The sequence below is a fragment of the Python bivittatus genome, unplaced genomic scaffold, assembly GCF_059951505.1.
Source record: "Python bivittatus isolate LINGU-HERP-01145 unplaced genomic scaffold, Pbiv_v1 ctg000610_np1212, whole genome shotgun sequence".
NCBI classification, from domain to species: Eukaryota; Metazoa; Chordata; class Lepidosauria; order Squamata; family Pythonidae; genus Python; species Python bivittatus.
The window spans coordinates 5,187,597-5,204,534 of NW_028277088.1; the positions used below are offsets into that span (position 1 = coordinate 5,187,597).

At 46.3% G+C, this 16,938-nt stretch overlaps 1 protein-coding gene across 1 annotated transcript in view; it reads left to right on the forward strand.

Moving 5' to 3' along the window:
* Positions 1 to 15,464, forward strand: part of CSRNP1 (cysteine and serine rich nuclear protein 1) — a 28,930-nt gene extending 13,466 nt beyond the window's left edge. The window contains exons 2-5 of the mRNA XM_088150243.1: positions 1,752 to 1,953; positions 6,822 to 7,081; positions 7,958 to 8,254; positions 9,842 to 15,464. Of these exons, the coding sequence (XP_088006369.1) occupies positions 1,776 to 1,953; positions 6,822 to 7,081; positions 7,958 to 8,254; positions 9,842 to 10,867 (1,761 nt within the window). The 5' untranslated portion in view covers positions 1,752 to 1,775 and the 3' untranslated portion in view covers positions 10,868 to 15,464. The remainder of the gene's footprint in view (positions 1 to 1,751; positions 1,954 to 6,821; positions 7,082 to 7,957; positions 8,255 to 9,841) is intronic.
* Positions 15,465 to 16,938: the final 1,474 nt, after the last annotated feature.

Consider the following 16,938-nt stretch of genomic DNA (forward strand, 5'->3'; position numbering starts at 1 on the left):
ATCCAAGTACTATCCAGGCCTGACCCAGCTTTGCTTCTGGACCCAATGAGGTTGCCCAGGGGAATTCCCATCAGTGCTTTGCAAGGGAACACATCTGTGGTCACTATCTGGCCTCATCCAGTTTTTCAACATTGCTGACTTCTAGACTCTTTGTTATCATGCTGGTTCTTTAGTTCTTTGCTCTTAACACAAGGAATTGTGTTTTCCTTGAGGGACGGCCGCTTGATGCTCTTCTCTGCCGAGGGACTCTGTTAATTAGCATGAGCTAATGAGCGAAGGCTTCAGCCCCGGTGGAAAGGGATTAAGTTAATGGTGTAGCCTTGACGTTCCAGCAGCAGAACATGTTGCATTTGGGTTTGGGTTCTGTGCTTTTCTCACCTCTTCTTGTAGCATCGGGGCAGATCAGAAATGATCAGGAAAGGAATGTGGAGCCAAGAGCCATGGGGTTGGGCTGTTAGTTGTGTATGTGGGGGAGTTGCGTTTAATCTTTATTTGAGAAACACACAAAAGCTGCTTTCCACTTTGTGGTAATTTGTGAAACCCTGCCAGGGCCTTGAAGATAATCTGTGCTCCAGCAAAAATGTCATCTCCTCCATGGATCTGCAGAAGAATTTAAGAGGTTGCTTCTTGTGGTTCTTTGGCTCTCAGCCTTGACAAGGAAGGATTAAGTGAGCCTCCTTAATCCACCCCCAGCCACGTTGGCTATTGCTACTTCTAGGTTGGTCAGAATATTACTTGAACAGCCCTGGTTGGGGACCACAGAAGCAGAGGGCCTCACCTGCTTGTTATGTAGACCTTCCAGATGGATCTCGTTGGTCTTCACCGTGTCTCCCTTTCTCTCAGCTTTGGTTGGTTCATCTGTGACAGGGTTCCTCAAGCTCAGCAACTTTAAGATGGGTGGACTTCAACTCCCAGAATTCCCCAGCATGGGCTGGGGAATTCTGGGAGTTGAAGTCCACCCATCTTAAAGTTGCTGAGCTTGAGGAATCCAGATCCGTGAAAGAGTGTTCTTATTTCAGGCACAATGGTAGGTTGGTCGTGTACCTTTTTAGATGCTCATGTGCTTACAGAAATGGTCAGGGAAAAGATGTTGAAGCCGTGCTTTGTGCTTTTGGTCAACAAATGAAATGGGGATGTCAGTGCCTCATGTTGGCCATACTGGGTTCTGGAACAGTTCTAGAGGCAGCTATGAGAAAGTGAAGTTTCATTAGGGAGTGTGTGCTTGGAGCTATTCAAGGCCTGGATTGGGGCATGCGGAGCATTTCTTCAGGAGTGATCTTCAGTAGGGTTGGGCTTCACCTCTCTAACCAGGGGGCTTTCAAGAACTCCTTTTTATGGGCAGCCCTTTCCCAGGCCAACATGGCTGCCAAAAAACCACTGAGCGTTGCCAAACAGCTTGTTGGCATCATCCAGGTTTGTTGGATAAGCTGGATGAATTGTCCTAATGGGATTGGTTGAGTTTGGGCTTCAGGTTCCGTGTGAAGGAATCATGGGTCTTTGAGGAGAATGACGGGGTCTGTACCCGGGGAAGATGGGAGTTGTAGTCCAAGCTCACTTGAAGGGTTGAGGGCCAGCTGGGTCGAGGAAGGGTGACATGAGCTGCCTTACTGTAAATCTTGTCTTCCAGACTTAGCTTCTTGGTGAAATCCTCTTGAGAACTTTCTGTCTGGTGACTTCATTGGAGCATATCTTTGAAAATGATTTGACTCGTTTACTCATTGCCTTCTCTTCTTTTTGTTCTTTTCGCTCAGATATATGAAAACCCCTCCCTAATCATGACAGGAGTGCTAAAAAGGAAACACGATGAATTGGAAGATGACGTTCCATATTCCTCCTCCTCTTCCTCCTCCTCGCCTTCCTCCTCTTCTTCAGCTTTGTCAGGCTGGGAATCTGATGAAGAAAACTCACGAGGAGGCCTCAAGTCCACCTTGGCCTTAAACACTGATTTCACCCGTAAGTATTTCTTGATGCGTTTGTGAGAATGAACCAGGTCTGTGGTTGAACCAACTCTAAGATTCTGCACTTCTATAAACCAGCAGTGATATTGGCTTCCATTTTGGAGCACCACCAGGTTCCTCCAGTAGCTTCTGAATGTTAATTTTGCAAAACCTTCAAATGGCTTTGGGTCCATCGCTCTGGCTATGGAACCTCTTGATATCTGTAACACATTGCACATATTTGGGGTTAAGGGCTGAACATGACTGTCACAAGCAGAGACAGAAAAGGAGCAATAATATTAGGGTGGAGAGGGTTTAGCAGCATTGCAAAGATTTGATTGAGTTAAAGAACTTGCACAGCCCAGTCTGGGATATATTTGTAAGAGCAAAGGATTTGAGTCAGATGATGGCACATTTTGAAAAACAAAAATAAAAGTTTTCATTTCTGGTGAGATTGTGCCCCTCCAATTAATTCTTTAAAAAGCTCTTTAAGGGAAGTACTATGTAGCAGCAAATCGTCTTTAAAGACGTGCCATTTTTTAAACTAACTTTTTAAGAATGAGAATCTGGTTACGATGCACCACTTTGTTGAACCAGGTGCCTCCCGCAGTACATTAATATGTTCTGACAGTGCTCGGCTGAGATTTAAAGCCTCCTTTTTTTGATTAGAGATCAGCCTGCGCCTCTCTCGCTCGAGTCCTACAGAAATGGCACCTCCGTCTTTGCAGGAATGCCATCTGCTACTCTTCTAACCAAGGGCAAGGCTTGTAATAAATCTTGTTCAGAACCTCTGGGAATATTAGACTCAGAAAGTCCGTTTCATCGACGTTTGCAAATCTGCTGGCGTTTCAGGATGCGCCGGGTGTTGTGGAAGCCACAAAGCTTCTTTCTTTTTCTTCTCGTGCTTTTGTGCAAAAGGCAATCCAGACAACTTAAGGGAAGGGGAGAATGGCAAACGCTCGAGCAGAGTAATAAAAATAATTAGCTTCATTTTCCTTTCCTTCCGTGTTCACCCTTGGCAATGGAATATGTGTTTTGTCTTGACTGAGCAAAACTACGATAAAAATGCCATTTGGGGGAAAGGGGGAGAGAGAACCTGTGGGTAAGCAGAAAGAAAAAGGGGGGAGGGAGGAAGGAGGGGAGGGGGAAGGGAAGGGAAGGGAAGGGAAGGGAAGGGAAGGGAAGGGAGAAAAGGAAGGAAGGAAGGGAAGGGAAGGGAGAAAAGGAAGGAAAGGAAGGAAGGAAGGAAGGAAGGAAGGGAGAAAAGGAAGGGAGAAAAGGAAGGGAGAAAAGGAAGGGAGAAAAGGAAGGGAGAAAAGGAAGGAAGGAGGGAAGGAAGGAAGTCTCAGTTCAGACTCAGTCCATTGCTTGTTGTCACCTTAATAAAAAGATTTGGTTAGTTGATTGATGTGGTAGACCTGGACTCCAGATCTCAAAACAGCCCACCTGGTACATTTCACTTTCCAGTCTGTCCTCACAACAAACCTGCTCAAATGCATACAGTGAATTTTCTGACACAGTGTAGATTTCAGCCTGGGTCTCCCTGGGTCAGTGTTTCTCAACCGTGGCCTCTTGAAGAAGTGTGGACTTCAACTCCCAGAATCCCCCAGCCAGCCATGCTGGCTGGGGAATTCTGGGAGTTGAAGTCCACACTCCTCCTTCAAGCCCACACTCCTTCAAGCCGCCAGTCCATACTCCTTCAAGCGGCCAAGGTTGAGCAACGCTGCTATGGGTCTTCTCCAAAGCCCTCACCTCTAGGCACACACGTGCGCCGGGGCTCAGTGGCTCTGTAGTGTTTATGCTTCTGACAGGTACATCAGAGGCTTGGCCTACCGAGAATCCCGTTGTCTCTCACGATCAGCCTGAGATGGCAACGTGGGGCCAAATCGCTATAAAAACAAGCTAAATCGAAGACCAACCGGGATTGACTGGGTCGCTCTTTGGCGTTTTTCCCACGTAGTTGCTCCATTTCTCTGCCTGTTATCTTCCTCCCGATGAAAATCCTCTTGGGTTTTGAGAAGCTGACTCCTCGAAAAGGAACGATTTCACCTAAAACCTTGGGCCCCGTGCAAATCGGACAGCCAGCTTCCTGTGAGGAATATGGCTGACGAGTGGTATTTTTCTCTCTGCAGAATCAAGGTTATGGCATCTTAAGCGTTTAAGCTGACCGGCTTGGCTTTGAAAGCACCCCTTGCTGGGGGTCGCGGGTCAGGGGGGTTGCTAGAACCTGGTCACTACAGAGATTGCATTTTTAATTCCCGTCTGCCAATCCCTTGGATGGGCTTCAGCTCGTAGCTCTTCCTTTTCCCCACCTCATTATTTAATCTCTGGAAGACTTGTGCCCATTTTAAATAAATGGATGCCAGATCGATCGAGCTCTCCGTGTCTCGTGAGCGCACTCAGATTGGTTTGACCCCCGTGTATCTCTGTTTAATTGAATTCTGCAAATTGCCAGCTTAAGCTAAACCACCCTAAGTTAGCCAGGTGCTGCTTTGCAGAGCCAACAGTTGCAAAGCACACTCTTGATGCTCGTAATAAATGGCTGGGGAGGGAGGGGGAAATCTTGTCCCCCCACCTTGACTGCTCAGAGCAGCCCATGGGTTTTGTATGGAGGTGTACCTGAAACCGAGGAGAACGTGGCCAGTGTCGGATCTGCAACCCATCTATTTTTTTGGACGTGCCGAAATGCAAGGTTGGGTGCAATTCAGATGCCCGCTGCAGGGGCTAAATTGGGACTCGCATGAGGACGGTGTCTGTGGATCTCACCACCCAAATAACCTAAGCTGATAAAGATAATAACGACGACAACAACATATTATTATAACAATTATAATACCTTATTGTATGTTATATAATCTATTGTTATATAATAATTGTAATAACTATAATTAAAAAATAAAGAGCGGGAAAGGAGGGTTCCTAGAAGGGGAAAAGACGCTGCTTGTAACTGTTGCGTGTCACGGGGCTTGTCGCGCCGTGGATGGGGAGCAGAGACAGACTTTCTCCAGGTTTTGAGTCCTCGTGGTTCCAAGTAACACTTTTTAAGCGATGGTGAAATGTGAGAGGCTGAAATTTAAAGCCACGTGTTCAGGCTGCACTTTTGGCTGGTCCCAGAGCTGCAGGGGTGGGGAGAAGGGGTGGTGGTGAAGATTTCCATCAATAGCTCATCTTCCTCTTCTCCAGGTTCCCATCCCGTCATGTCTTACCGGCCTGCTGAGCTTCTCCCACTGTCTGGCCATGCTGCCTGGCTGTCACTTTTATTCTTGACTTAGGAAACAATAAAGGAGGGTGCTTTACGGAAGGGAGGGAGGGAGGCAGCCCCTGATCCCAGCAACACGATGAAAGCTTTCAGACTTTGTCCAAAAGCCAGCAAACCTGTTAGGCAGGTCGGCACTTTAAGATAAACAGCTCGAGCGTCTGGTTTATGCTGGGCTCACCTGTACGGAGATTAAGTGTTTTGGCAGCTGCTGTCAGATGAGACCCCGGGGAGCAGGCGATCGGCTTGCGGTTCTTCCCAGCGGAGGGCTGCGCAAATGTCCTCCGATCAGCCCCCGCCCCCCGGATGGGTTTGTGCTCCTGCCTGTCTGCAGGGAAGTAGCTGGGGGGGGGGGGTCTGCCTTTCTTTTTTTTAAAAAAAGGAATCAAAGGAAAGATTTTTGGTTCTGTCGATACCCTCCAGGATTCCTGGCTGACGGCACAGAGGCGGCGCATGGAGTAGTTAAAGAGCACGGGATGAATATTTCTCCGTGTTGTTTCATGCACAAGTGTGGCCCGTGCAGGGCGGGGTGTGTGTGAATGTCCTTGCAAACTCACACCTGCCTCAAGAGCTTCTGAGCTCAGTTCTGGCTGGGCACGTGCCGAGGGAGGGAAGGAGGCCGGGTCTGGCTCCTGGCCTAAATACAAGCCAGCCCAAGTATTTGGCTACGCATGGAGTCCCCTCCTGCCGGAGCTGCAGTGCTGGGGAAGGCACGTGGATCGGAGGAAGAGGAAGAGGAAGAGGGTGGCTGAAAACGTGCGCCCGGCTGCCGCCAGCTTCAGCTGGGCTGGCAGCAGGAGGGAACTTAAACCTTTCCCAACGTGGTGCCCTTTGGTGGACATCAACTCGGACCTTAACCCAGAACTTGGGTGGCGCATCTCATGGCTGAGCCTACCTCTCAAGGGGGTTGTGAAGATAAAGTGGGAAGAGACTTTGCTGTTTTGAAGGGAAAATGGATCTGAGGAAAGGAGGATGAAACACGTGCCATTTTTCACTCCTCTTCCTGCTTCATTCTTTGGGCCAGAACGTTTCCAAGGCTTTTAAAAGACCTGGTTCTCTTAGTTAACCCAGCTGAGAACTGTCTGCTTTGCGGTCGTTTTCTGAGTTAGCCTTTTCTTTGCAGAAGGCTGGCCTTCCTGGTTTTTCTTGGTGTGGTGGGCACGGCCCAGTTCACACTCTCCAAAAACAATATAACTTACCCTGTAAGTGGAAACAGTTGTAGCAGCATATTTTCTAGCAACTGCACTCAAGTGAGGTCAGGTAGCCAGTTCTTGGCCTGTGCAAGTGGGTACATATTGATTGCTGGTTGATTTCTTTTTTTTTTATTAACATCATGGTGTCTCGAGTCAATAGGAATGAAAATGCAAGCTCCTAGTCCTCAGGGGCTTACAGCAGTGTTTCTCAGTCTCAGCAGCTTTAAGACGTGTGGACTTCAACTCTCAGAATTCCCTAGCTAGCATGCTGGCTAGGGAATTCTGGGAGTTGAAGTCCACACGTCTTAAAAGTTGCTGAGATTGAGAAACGCTAGTTTAGAGGGAAGCAGGACGGAAGGAGAAAAGATGCTGATGTTTGTCGAAGGGTTGATGGCGGCCAACGCTCATTCCCTTCCCCTGTCCCTCTTTCCGCAGCCACATCCATCCTGAAGAAGACCAAGCGGTTAAAGCGGAACAATGTCGATTTTGACCGGGTCACCGTCTTCTACTTCCAGCGTTGCCAAGGGTTCACCAGCGTGCCGAGCCGTGGGGGCTGCACCCTGGGGATGGTTAGCAAGCACGGCTTCTCCCGGGAGTTCACCCTGGCTGAGTTTCGCAAGGAGCAGGAGGTGGTCCGGCGGGAGAAGTTCAGGGAGAGGTTGAAAGAAGAGAAGCTTGAAGCCCTTAAGTTGAAAGTAAGAATCTTCTCCAGGTCCCCAGATTCAGGTTGTCACCTCATCACTTGGGGGATTCAGGGAACTCCAATTAGCTGGGGGTCCCCCTTCCTTCCCCTTGGCCCCAAAAGGCAGATAAATCCATTTAGCCCAAAAACCAGGAGCAACGTGGGAATGCCACAAGGCTGCTTTGAGGAGAGTTGGAAAAAAGCGTGCCATGGAGTTTGGACTCTTGGGGAAAGAACTTAGCCCAGGGCTGTTCTTAGTTAATTAAAAAAAAATTAAACACTTTTAAAGATTTTTTTTAAGTTCCCATTTCTTTTTTTTAAATCTCAGAACAACCCAGGCCCCCTTTACGAGGTAGTGGCCCAGAAACCTGCCTTGCCGTTCCTCAGCCGTTCCATGAAGAAGACCAAAGTCCTTGGGATGTTTGAGAATTCCTTTAGAATTTCTCTTGGTGGTGGTTTCGAGCTGATGTTGATTGTTGGAGGGGGCAGAAGAATCAGGTTCTCTGTTTCCCCCCTTTCCATCATCCTGCACCTTCCCCCCATCTCAGTCTGGTTCAGCTTCTAGGAGGAACATGGGAAGCTAGGAAATAAAGTGAATTTTTTTAATAGATAGACAGACATTAGGTTGCCTGGTTGCGAAACAAGGAAGCTTTCCCCAATATTCTTCTTCTTAGAAAGAAATTCTGAAAGCAAATTCCCTTTCATCCAGTCGAATGACTTGGTAGGAAAATACACAGGGTAATTTTTCAGCACGGCAACAGGCAACTGGGCTTGTACTTGACCTGCCTGGGTGAAATCCCACCCCAAATGTTGGGTTAGAGATGGGAATGGATTCCTGGCTAGGACGTCTTGCAGGCCTGAGCATCTCCTCTGCCTTCTCCCCACCCAGCTCACGATGAACGGTACGAAGGAGTCGGAGGAAGCCAACCGGCTCACTACAGAGGACATCTCGGATGACGACGTCGACACCAGTGGCGTGGAGATGGAGGATGGCTTCTTCCTCCAGCCCTACCCAACCAAGAAGAGGCGCACCTTGCTCAAGGCCATGGGGGTCAAGAAGATCGATAAGGAGGAGAAGCGGGAGCTGCAAAGCATCCGTCTTTCCCGGGAAGACTGTGGCTGTGACTGCCAGGAGTTCTGCGACCCCGAAACCTGTAGCTGCAGCGTGGCAGGAATTAAATGCCAGGTAGGCGGTCTTCTTTGAAGAGATCCAAAAGGAAAAAAGGAGTGTCAGCAGCAGAGGACTTCTGCTGGTCCTGGTTGCGTTCTCAGCCAGGTTTGTGCTATCGCTCCCCCCGAAGCAAAACGTTGCAGGCTACCAAATTTAAATCAAAATATATTTGAAAAGATGTATGAAATCTCAAAAGGCTTGGGAGGCTTGGAGGAGGGCTAACTAATGAGCCAATCCAGGAAACTATTTGGAATTCAAACAAAAAATAGGCCATGTTTGTCAAAGGAGGAAGAAAAATGGCATTCCTGCCTCCATTCTTCTTTTCAGTTTGCAATTTTATTTCATTCCCCTGATGCAGCTGGAGATACTGAACTTAAATATTTTCCCCAAAGGTACTCCATTTCTTCAGAACGGAGTTAAGAGTTGACCCTGGGGGGCAAAAACACATTATATCAAACAACAATCACCATTTTGGATATCTATGATATATATGATAACACCGGGAGCTACCATGAACATGAAGGAAAGCAGGGACGGCCTGGAAAACATTATCATAAACAAAACAATGCTAAGACATTTGACCTAGTCTTTCAAAAGTCCTTTTCGCTGCCCCTTTGTAAAAAAAAAAAAAAAAACTTAATTCAGATGTTGATCAGCACATACAGTATGTGTGAATTTATCTTTCCAGTATTGTACAATAACTTTCTTGGCGAACCCTGTGTGAGAAAAATAGCCAGTGTTTGATGTCTTGATAGATCCAAAGTAGTGGGAATTGAGCTAAGCTGCTGACATACAATCTTGGCATGGTATAATTCAGTGTTGTCCAAACTTGGCCACTTTAAGATGAGTGGACTTCAACTCCCAGAATTCCCCAGCCAGCCATGCTGACACGTGGTCGTAGGGAGGGGGACTCTCCCTCCAAGCAATAGCCACCTCCCTGTCCTCCACACCAGAACGGATTAACGGTAATTACATTGAACCTTATGGGAAAATTTGCTTCGGGTCGCGACCAATTCGGGTCGCGACCAGAGTCGCGGAATGAATTAAGTTCGTGAACCGAGGTACCACTGTATTTCTTTCAAAATGGGTAAGAAAAATGTTCCTTAGCAAAGATCTTGTGATAGCCTTTGTCATGATTTGCACATGGAATTTTCTTGTTTTGAAGGGGACCTGCTCTTTAATCAAACTGCACATGTGAATGCCCAACATTACATACATCCATATGGATGGCTAGAACCCAACTTTAGACAACACGCTTTGCTAGGGCCAGAAAATACCTTTGGCCAGGAATCTTGAAGAGTTCCTGCCAATCAGTGTCAGCAATAATGGTGTGACATCAGATAAAACAATTTAATGTGTCCCAAATTACCTGATTATCCTCTGAAATATTTTGGCAGTAGAGGATAATTCCCATGTCCTTGGAAGATGAGATCTCCCTTTAAAAAACATATATGACACAGTCCTCGGGGGGCTTAAGAGGCTTAGAGCAAATAATGTTGCTAATGATATCCAGATGCTGATGTCCTAGGATCCAACAGAATGGAATTATCATGAGGCTGATGTTAGGTGTGTCTTCTAAATGTTTGATCTCTCTTCCAACAGATGGATCACACCTCATTTCCTTGCGGTTGCACCAAAGATGGTTGTGGGAACACAGAGGGGAGAATTGAGTTCAACCAGGCTCGTGTGCAGACACACTTCATCCACACCATCATGAAGCTGGAATTGGAAAAGAACCAGCAAAACAGTGACAGGAATCTTGAATCTGAGCCACCATTCAGGGACCACGTTCATCCATTTGGGTATCCGGCCAACAAGGCACCCTATGAGGAAAGGACCCTAACCCTGACGCCTGCCTTCCAGTTCAACACCGACCTGGAGACTGTTGGCGAGAACAGCTGCAGCAGCAACATGACTGACTCATCGGTGTCATCCAGTCAGAGCGAGGATTTGGAAGAGCTGTATGAAACTGCCCCGTCTGAGAAGTCCCAGTCGGACATCGATGATGATGGCCTGACTCGGATCCTGCATTTCAGCGATTCTGATGCAGAAGAAGACAACAGTAGTGTTGGCAACTGCCAGGATAATTTGAGTTCTTTCCACCCTACTGGTTTCTTCAGCGTGGATGTGGAAAACCAATGTGCTACCAACACGGCTGAAAAGTTGGGCCCCGGCAATGGTTTCAGCCATTTATCAAACATCACAGAATGCTTGGATGAGAATGCCAATCAGGGACCAAGTGGTTTCCTTGAGGAAACCTCCAATGGACCGTATGGAGGGGTCCCCAGCTGTTCTTCATCTTCCTCGGCAGAACTGTGCTCCAAGAACTACATGGATCTGAGCTTCTCCTCAGACTCTCTGGATTTTTTCCAGTCCTTCTCGGATTACAACCTGGAACCTCTCTACAACTCCTTGAAGGAATATGAGAACTTGGACAATTTTTCAGCTTTGCAACTCCAATTGCCCAACTTCCCCAGCTTGGCTCAGCCTGCAGATCAGAGCAGCTGTTTCCTGGAGTCCCTGATTGGCTTGTCTGAATCTGTCCCAGAAACCCCTGCTCCTTTTACAGACAATCAGCTTCTCGAAGATGCCATTAAGTCATCTCTGATGGAGACAGTGAAGGTTTAAATTTTAATTTATTTTTTATACGAGAAAGGCCGGACAGTTTCTCATATCCTATTGTGAATAAACATTCCTTTCTGCCAGAGAAGAAGATGCTAGACAGATCTTTCCAAACCGACAAATTAATTTTGTTCTATTTTGGACACTTTGTGGAGAAAAAAAAATGTTAGCGCTACAGTTTTTCTTACTATTTGTGGAAAACCTTTGGGTTCTTAATGGCATTTCAGGCGAGGGGCAGAAGGTAAATTTTGCAAATCCAAACACAGTTTTCCTGCATTTTGTATGGGGGTTGGTGGAGACTTTGTAAGAAATATCCCTTATGTGTTTTAAGATTATGGATCACCCACACAGCACCTTCTGCAAACATGCTCAGATGTTTGCAGACACTTTTCTCCAATTGCTTTGCGAGTTATGGAATTGTATTTATTGTGAAAATGATTTGCTCTTGATTAACTGGGAAAACGTTTACAAAGGGGGGAAATGCTATATTATATACATTACTTCTCTCCTCCCCCTCTATTTATTGCAAAGGTTCACCATTTTTAAGTAGTCACCGACGCTTCAACAAAGCATGGAACTTTATTTAAATTAGTTATAGCTTAGATATATTATGTGTACAATCATTTTCTTTTTGCATAACGTATCTTATTTATTTGTCCCCTGCTTCTCGGTTAGGCTGTGGTCAGCTAAAGTCCTGAAAGAGAAAGAGGTATTTGGCAGCTCAGCCCGTGTTTGCGTTGGGTGTCCCCCTCCTCTTCCCTCCCCACCGCCTCTTTTGGGTGAAACACAAAGATTTTTTAAGGTGGTTAGGTGCATTCCCTTCCTCCCTCCCTCCCTCCCTTCCCTCCCAGATATCTACACTACAAATTTGAAATCCTATTTCACAATCTTGGATTCCTCAAGGAAAAATTTAAGAATTTGGCATGGGGGGGGGAGTCTGAGAAGGCTTGAGGGATTGTCCCCAACCTTCCTCTCTCTCCCCTTCCCTTCCCTTCCCTTCCCTTCCCTTCCCTTCCCTTCCCTTCCCTTCCCTTCCCTTCCCTTCCCTTCCCTTCCCTTCCCTTCCCTTCCATCTTTCTTCCAGCAATTCCTAAGATTGTTTCTCAGAGTGTATTGAACTGATTCCAAACGTGTTTCACTTTGTAATGCAGATGTAGGCTGGGAATGTTGGGTCTAAGTTGGGGAACATACATTCTTCGTCAGTGACTTCTGATATTTGGACACAGCACACCGCATGCAGTAAAGGGAGCTACTTTTACTGGAGATTAGCAGGACGTTGGAATATTCTTAGTGGACACATCTGCCGTGCAATTGTTTTGGGATCATAGCCATTGCTTAGCAGAGCGTTTGAGCCTTGGAAGGTATGAGTGGGGGCCTTCTGAATGTTGCAATACAGCTGTAAGCGGCTGTTTTGAGCAGCCTTTCACCTGCACAATGTTTGCATTGTACTATGAAGAGAGGAGTAGTATCTCGCTACTATTTAAGGAGAAAAACTGATTTCTACCGTTTTGTAGTTGTATAAGACTGGTAGTTAAATGGGATAGCCATCCTTCTGTCATGGACAAGTTATCAAACTCTAAACTATTAAGAGAGAGGAACAAAAACCTATGAACTATTTAACAAAAAATAAAGAGTTTACATTGTGTTATAAATTATTATTTTTTAATTTATTTAATTACTTAAGGATTTGGCCATGGAATCTTTATAGAAAATACCTTATTTGTTACTATGGACGCCCACCTAGACTGAAGAGCTATGATCATCAAGTATCAGAGAACATTTTATAGCCTTGAGAGAAGAATAAAGAGGAAGAAGAGGACCATGTTATGCTTTTAGAAATCTTGGATGTCTTGTGGGAGAGGGAATAAGTAGGACGAGGTCACTCCATTTTTGCAGCAGATGGAGATCCACCTAGTTCTGAAGGAGCTGTAGTTCCAGTGGTTTGAGGTGGGGTGACAAACTGTGATAGCCACAGACCTGTATCCTGTGTGCTCTTGTCCTGCTGCAACTTGATGGTGGATGATAGTTTTCGTCTTCTAAAAGGCCCGAGAACATACAATGGGCCCTGCTCAGCAGACTTTGCCACCATAGCCCAAGGTTTCATGTTCAGAGTAGTTGGAAGTGGAGAAAATGTTGTTTTTAAAGCACGCATTGGCCAAGCCGGGAGAGGTAGACAATGTCTATTTTTATAAGAAGACAATGTCTGTTACTAAGAATGAAAGGGAAGTATTGTGTTGCTTGTTGCTGAAATGCTGAGGAAAACCATCTAGATCAGTGTTTCTCAACTGTGGCCACTTGAAGATGGGTGGACTTCAACTCCCAGAATTCCCCAGCCAGCATGGCTGGCTGGGGAATTCTGGGAGTTGAAGTCCACCCATCTTCACACGGCCAAGGTTGAGAAACACTGATCTAGAGCTTGTATCTGAAGATTCATGATCTTGAAGGGCTTGACTGGTTTGGAAACTATACCCAGGAGTTAGTAGTCACAATTACAGGGAGCAAGGGGGAGAATGGGAGAAACCGTTGAATGGAGTGGAAGGGTTTTCTAGCAGCGGTGTCCGCAGCAGGCCACGATTTTGTCAAAGCAAGAAAACGTGCATCCTGACATCACGGCACACCCTCTGCCCCAATACCATGAGGCATATTTTGTCAATTGCCCCCCAAGCCACCCCCAGGTTCTTGTGTTTTTGAGTGATGGGAAGACGACTGTTTCCTGCAAAGTTCATTGTTTTCCTCCCTGGATTGTGGCGTGTTCTTTTTTTTTTACATGCTCCACCTCATTTGTGGCATAAAAACTTGGTTAGCTGGTCCCCTGACCTTGTACCGGGCATGGATGTTAGCCAAGGGGAGAGGGGCATGAAAGACGCTGTCGCTTGTGAATTATGGATGCCTGTGTGGCACAAGCATGCTTAAATGGAACAGCAAACATAACCCCATGTGGCCTTTCTGGAGAATATATTGATCTAGATTTATAATCTGTTCTAGGAAGACATGGGAAGTTGACAAGCTTCTGAAGAAGGAAAGAGATGTTTCTTGGAAAGAGAGAGTACCTGTGCTCTAGTTGTGTGTCCTCCACGTGCTTGGCTGGGTTTGTGGCTTCATCCCTCAACTTTTCAACCGTTTTGAAAGCTCACGTGTGTCTTGGACACACCACGGGCCTTGCAACCTCTGAAAGCCATCAGCACAGCTAGCAACGTGCAGGATTACAGCTGAGCATTTCACCCTAAGCCGGGGTGTCCACAGGATATGGCCCAGAAAGCCAAGATGCCATGTGTAAAACCCAAACAGAGCTTCAATTGCACCGTTGGGGGTGCCATCTTGATTTCTGGACCCGCAAAACCACCAGGTGAAGCTTCCATCGCCCGCCATGGCAGCCATCTTTTTTTTTTTGACCATATCCTGCTAACGCCCCTGCCATAAGCTCTTTCCAGGTTTTGCTAGGGCGCAAACGGGGGCAAAGGCTTTGCACATCTGTGCATTGCTAGCTTCCCTAAACCCCCACCCTGCAGAATGAGAGAATTGCTGTTGAGCAAAAGGGAACAGCGGATAATTTGGTGTCACTCACAGCTTCTGCTTACCAGCATCTTACAGGTGACCTGGTTTAAGGTGGTTGGCTTCAGTGCTTGGGCAGAGCCCTGGAGGGTGGATTTAGGGTCCCTTTTCATTCTCTGAACTGATATGCCTTGCACTTTGACCTCCAATAATTTACGAAGCGCCCCAAATTTCTTCCGCGCTTGGAAGCCTTTGGGAAGACAGCTGGCCCCCATCTGGTCCGTGCAAAGAAAAAGTCAAGAGATGGCGTGCTTGAAGAGAAAATGTCTACAGAAGAAATGTGGCATAAGCTAGTGCGAAAAGTATAATCCTGCTGTGGGCAGCTTTATTATCTTTTTTTTGTGTGTGTCTGTGAATAGTATAGTTTTCCCTATTTTTATTTAATTGATGGGATTTTTAAAGAAACCAATTTATATTAAATAATTATTGCTTTACAAGTCCCCCCCCCCCCGGTACTGTTTATATATATATTTTTTGGCACTAAAGCAACCATTTTTAGAACATTCCTATTTTCTCGGCATATTTTTCTATAGAAGTTGTTTTCCGATGAATGTTGGGTGATTGACAGAGAAGACTCCTGCCTTCATGCTTCTCCCACCCGCTTGCTTTAATTTATTCGCTTTCTTTTGGCACCAATCCCCTCCCGTGATACCCCCGTGTGCACTGATTTGTAAATAAATACATATTTCCCCTTTCTGCATATTGTGTAAAAGGTTTTTGGTTCAGGCCCATTTTTCTTTAAAAAAAAAAACAACAAAGCTAAGCTAAAACTGGGTATTTATTGACACAGTCTGTAATTAGCCAATGTATTGATGGAAATTCATTTGGTTTAAGCTGCTTTGCCTTTGTTTTCTCTGTGTATATATTGGACTCATGTTGCTTAAAGGTACGGATTTTATTTTCCCTTTCTCCTTTTCGTTTGCTGTATAAAACCAAACAAAGAAAGAAACAACAAAAAAAGCATTTTTCCTACAAGTTGCTGTCTCTCGTTTTGTCGAAGCCATATGAAGAACTTTTCATTACTCTTTCAATTAAAAAAGAGAGAAAAATACATTTTTTTCTTTTTCCTTTGGGATTCTTCTCAATTGTAGGTTGAAAAGGGGAGCGCGTGCTGGGCGATGTCAAATGTAGGCTGATTGGAAGTCCTGTCTCCACACACACACACTTTTCCAACTTCCAATTTCTTTTCCAACTGACCACGAGGGTTCTCGGTCTCCCTTCAACAACCGGGTGCAGACAGAATGGGAGGGGGGATTTCAAATGCTAGGACCTGAAGCAAGCCGTGATGGGAAAAAGACCTGTTTTGGTGGGTACATTCACATTATAGACTGAACTATGAACTAACTAGGTTTGTACACCAGGCTAGTTTGCGGTTCAGTGTGCTATGAACACACCTGCAAATCAGTGTTTTTCAAAGTTGGCAACTTTAAGGTGGGTGGGCTTCAACTCCCAGAATTCCCCAGCCAGCCATGCTGGCTGGGGAATTCTGGGAATTGAGGCCCACCCATCTTAAAGTTGCCAACTTTGAAAAACACTGCACTAAATGAAAGTGGTGGGTCCGTGTTATAGAGAAAGGGTTATTTTTTTGTTTTTCAAAGTCTTACCTAGAGGCAACAGAGATTTGTTCTCAGGATGCGTTTGGCCACCAAATTCCTGCCTTTCCCCTATCTGGCCGGTACCCTCCTTAATATTCTCCAACTGAGAGGCAAGTCACTAGACCTCCTATTTGCCACTTCCCGGAAAATGTCCTTGGATGTGAAGCATTGTGGCCTTTCCACTCTGATGATTGAATTTTGCCTCCGCCTGTTGGCCGGGCCTCTGTTTTGTTAACACGAAGCTGTTAGAGCTCTAGTGGCCTCAGCGGAAAGCAGCACCTGGACTTTGCCTGGCTCTGAAACTAAGCAGGATCTGACGGGCTCAGGCTTGGGTGGGCGTCGGGGAATTTGTCGGGGGAATCCCAGGGTAGGAAGCTGGGCTAGAAAATCAATCAGAAGGAGGACACGGCCAACCATGTTCCTATTGCTGTCAAGAAAACTGCACATGTTCATGAAATCACCATCTCGGTGACAGCTTCCTTGTCAGTAGCTCAGCTCCGGCTAACGGCAGGTGATCTTTTAGGCCAAGAGAAGATGGGACACACACGTGTCCGTGCGCGTACACACACACGTGCATAATTTACAATCCACAGCGGCTTCCCTTGACTGCCCAACCTTTATATCCGGAGCCAGAGATGAGCAGCTGACGTGGACGTTTGTCCTGTAGCACACCAACTCCCTTGAGCCACATCTGTAATCTAAACTCTGCGGGATCCTTGTTAGTTCCAGGCCTTGCTATGCTTCGTTTATATTCCCCAGCAATCAAAAAAGGCCAAACAAGTTTTTCTTTTCCCCATCCGTATACACTTTTTAAAGCCTGCCCAGATGCGATTGAAAAGTATGTGCCTGTGGGATGGACAGCACGGCAGCTTCCAGTAATACAGAAGCAGATCTAATCTTAGATTGTAACCAGGAACCGTTCAGTACTTG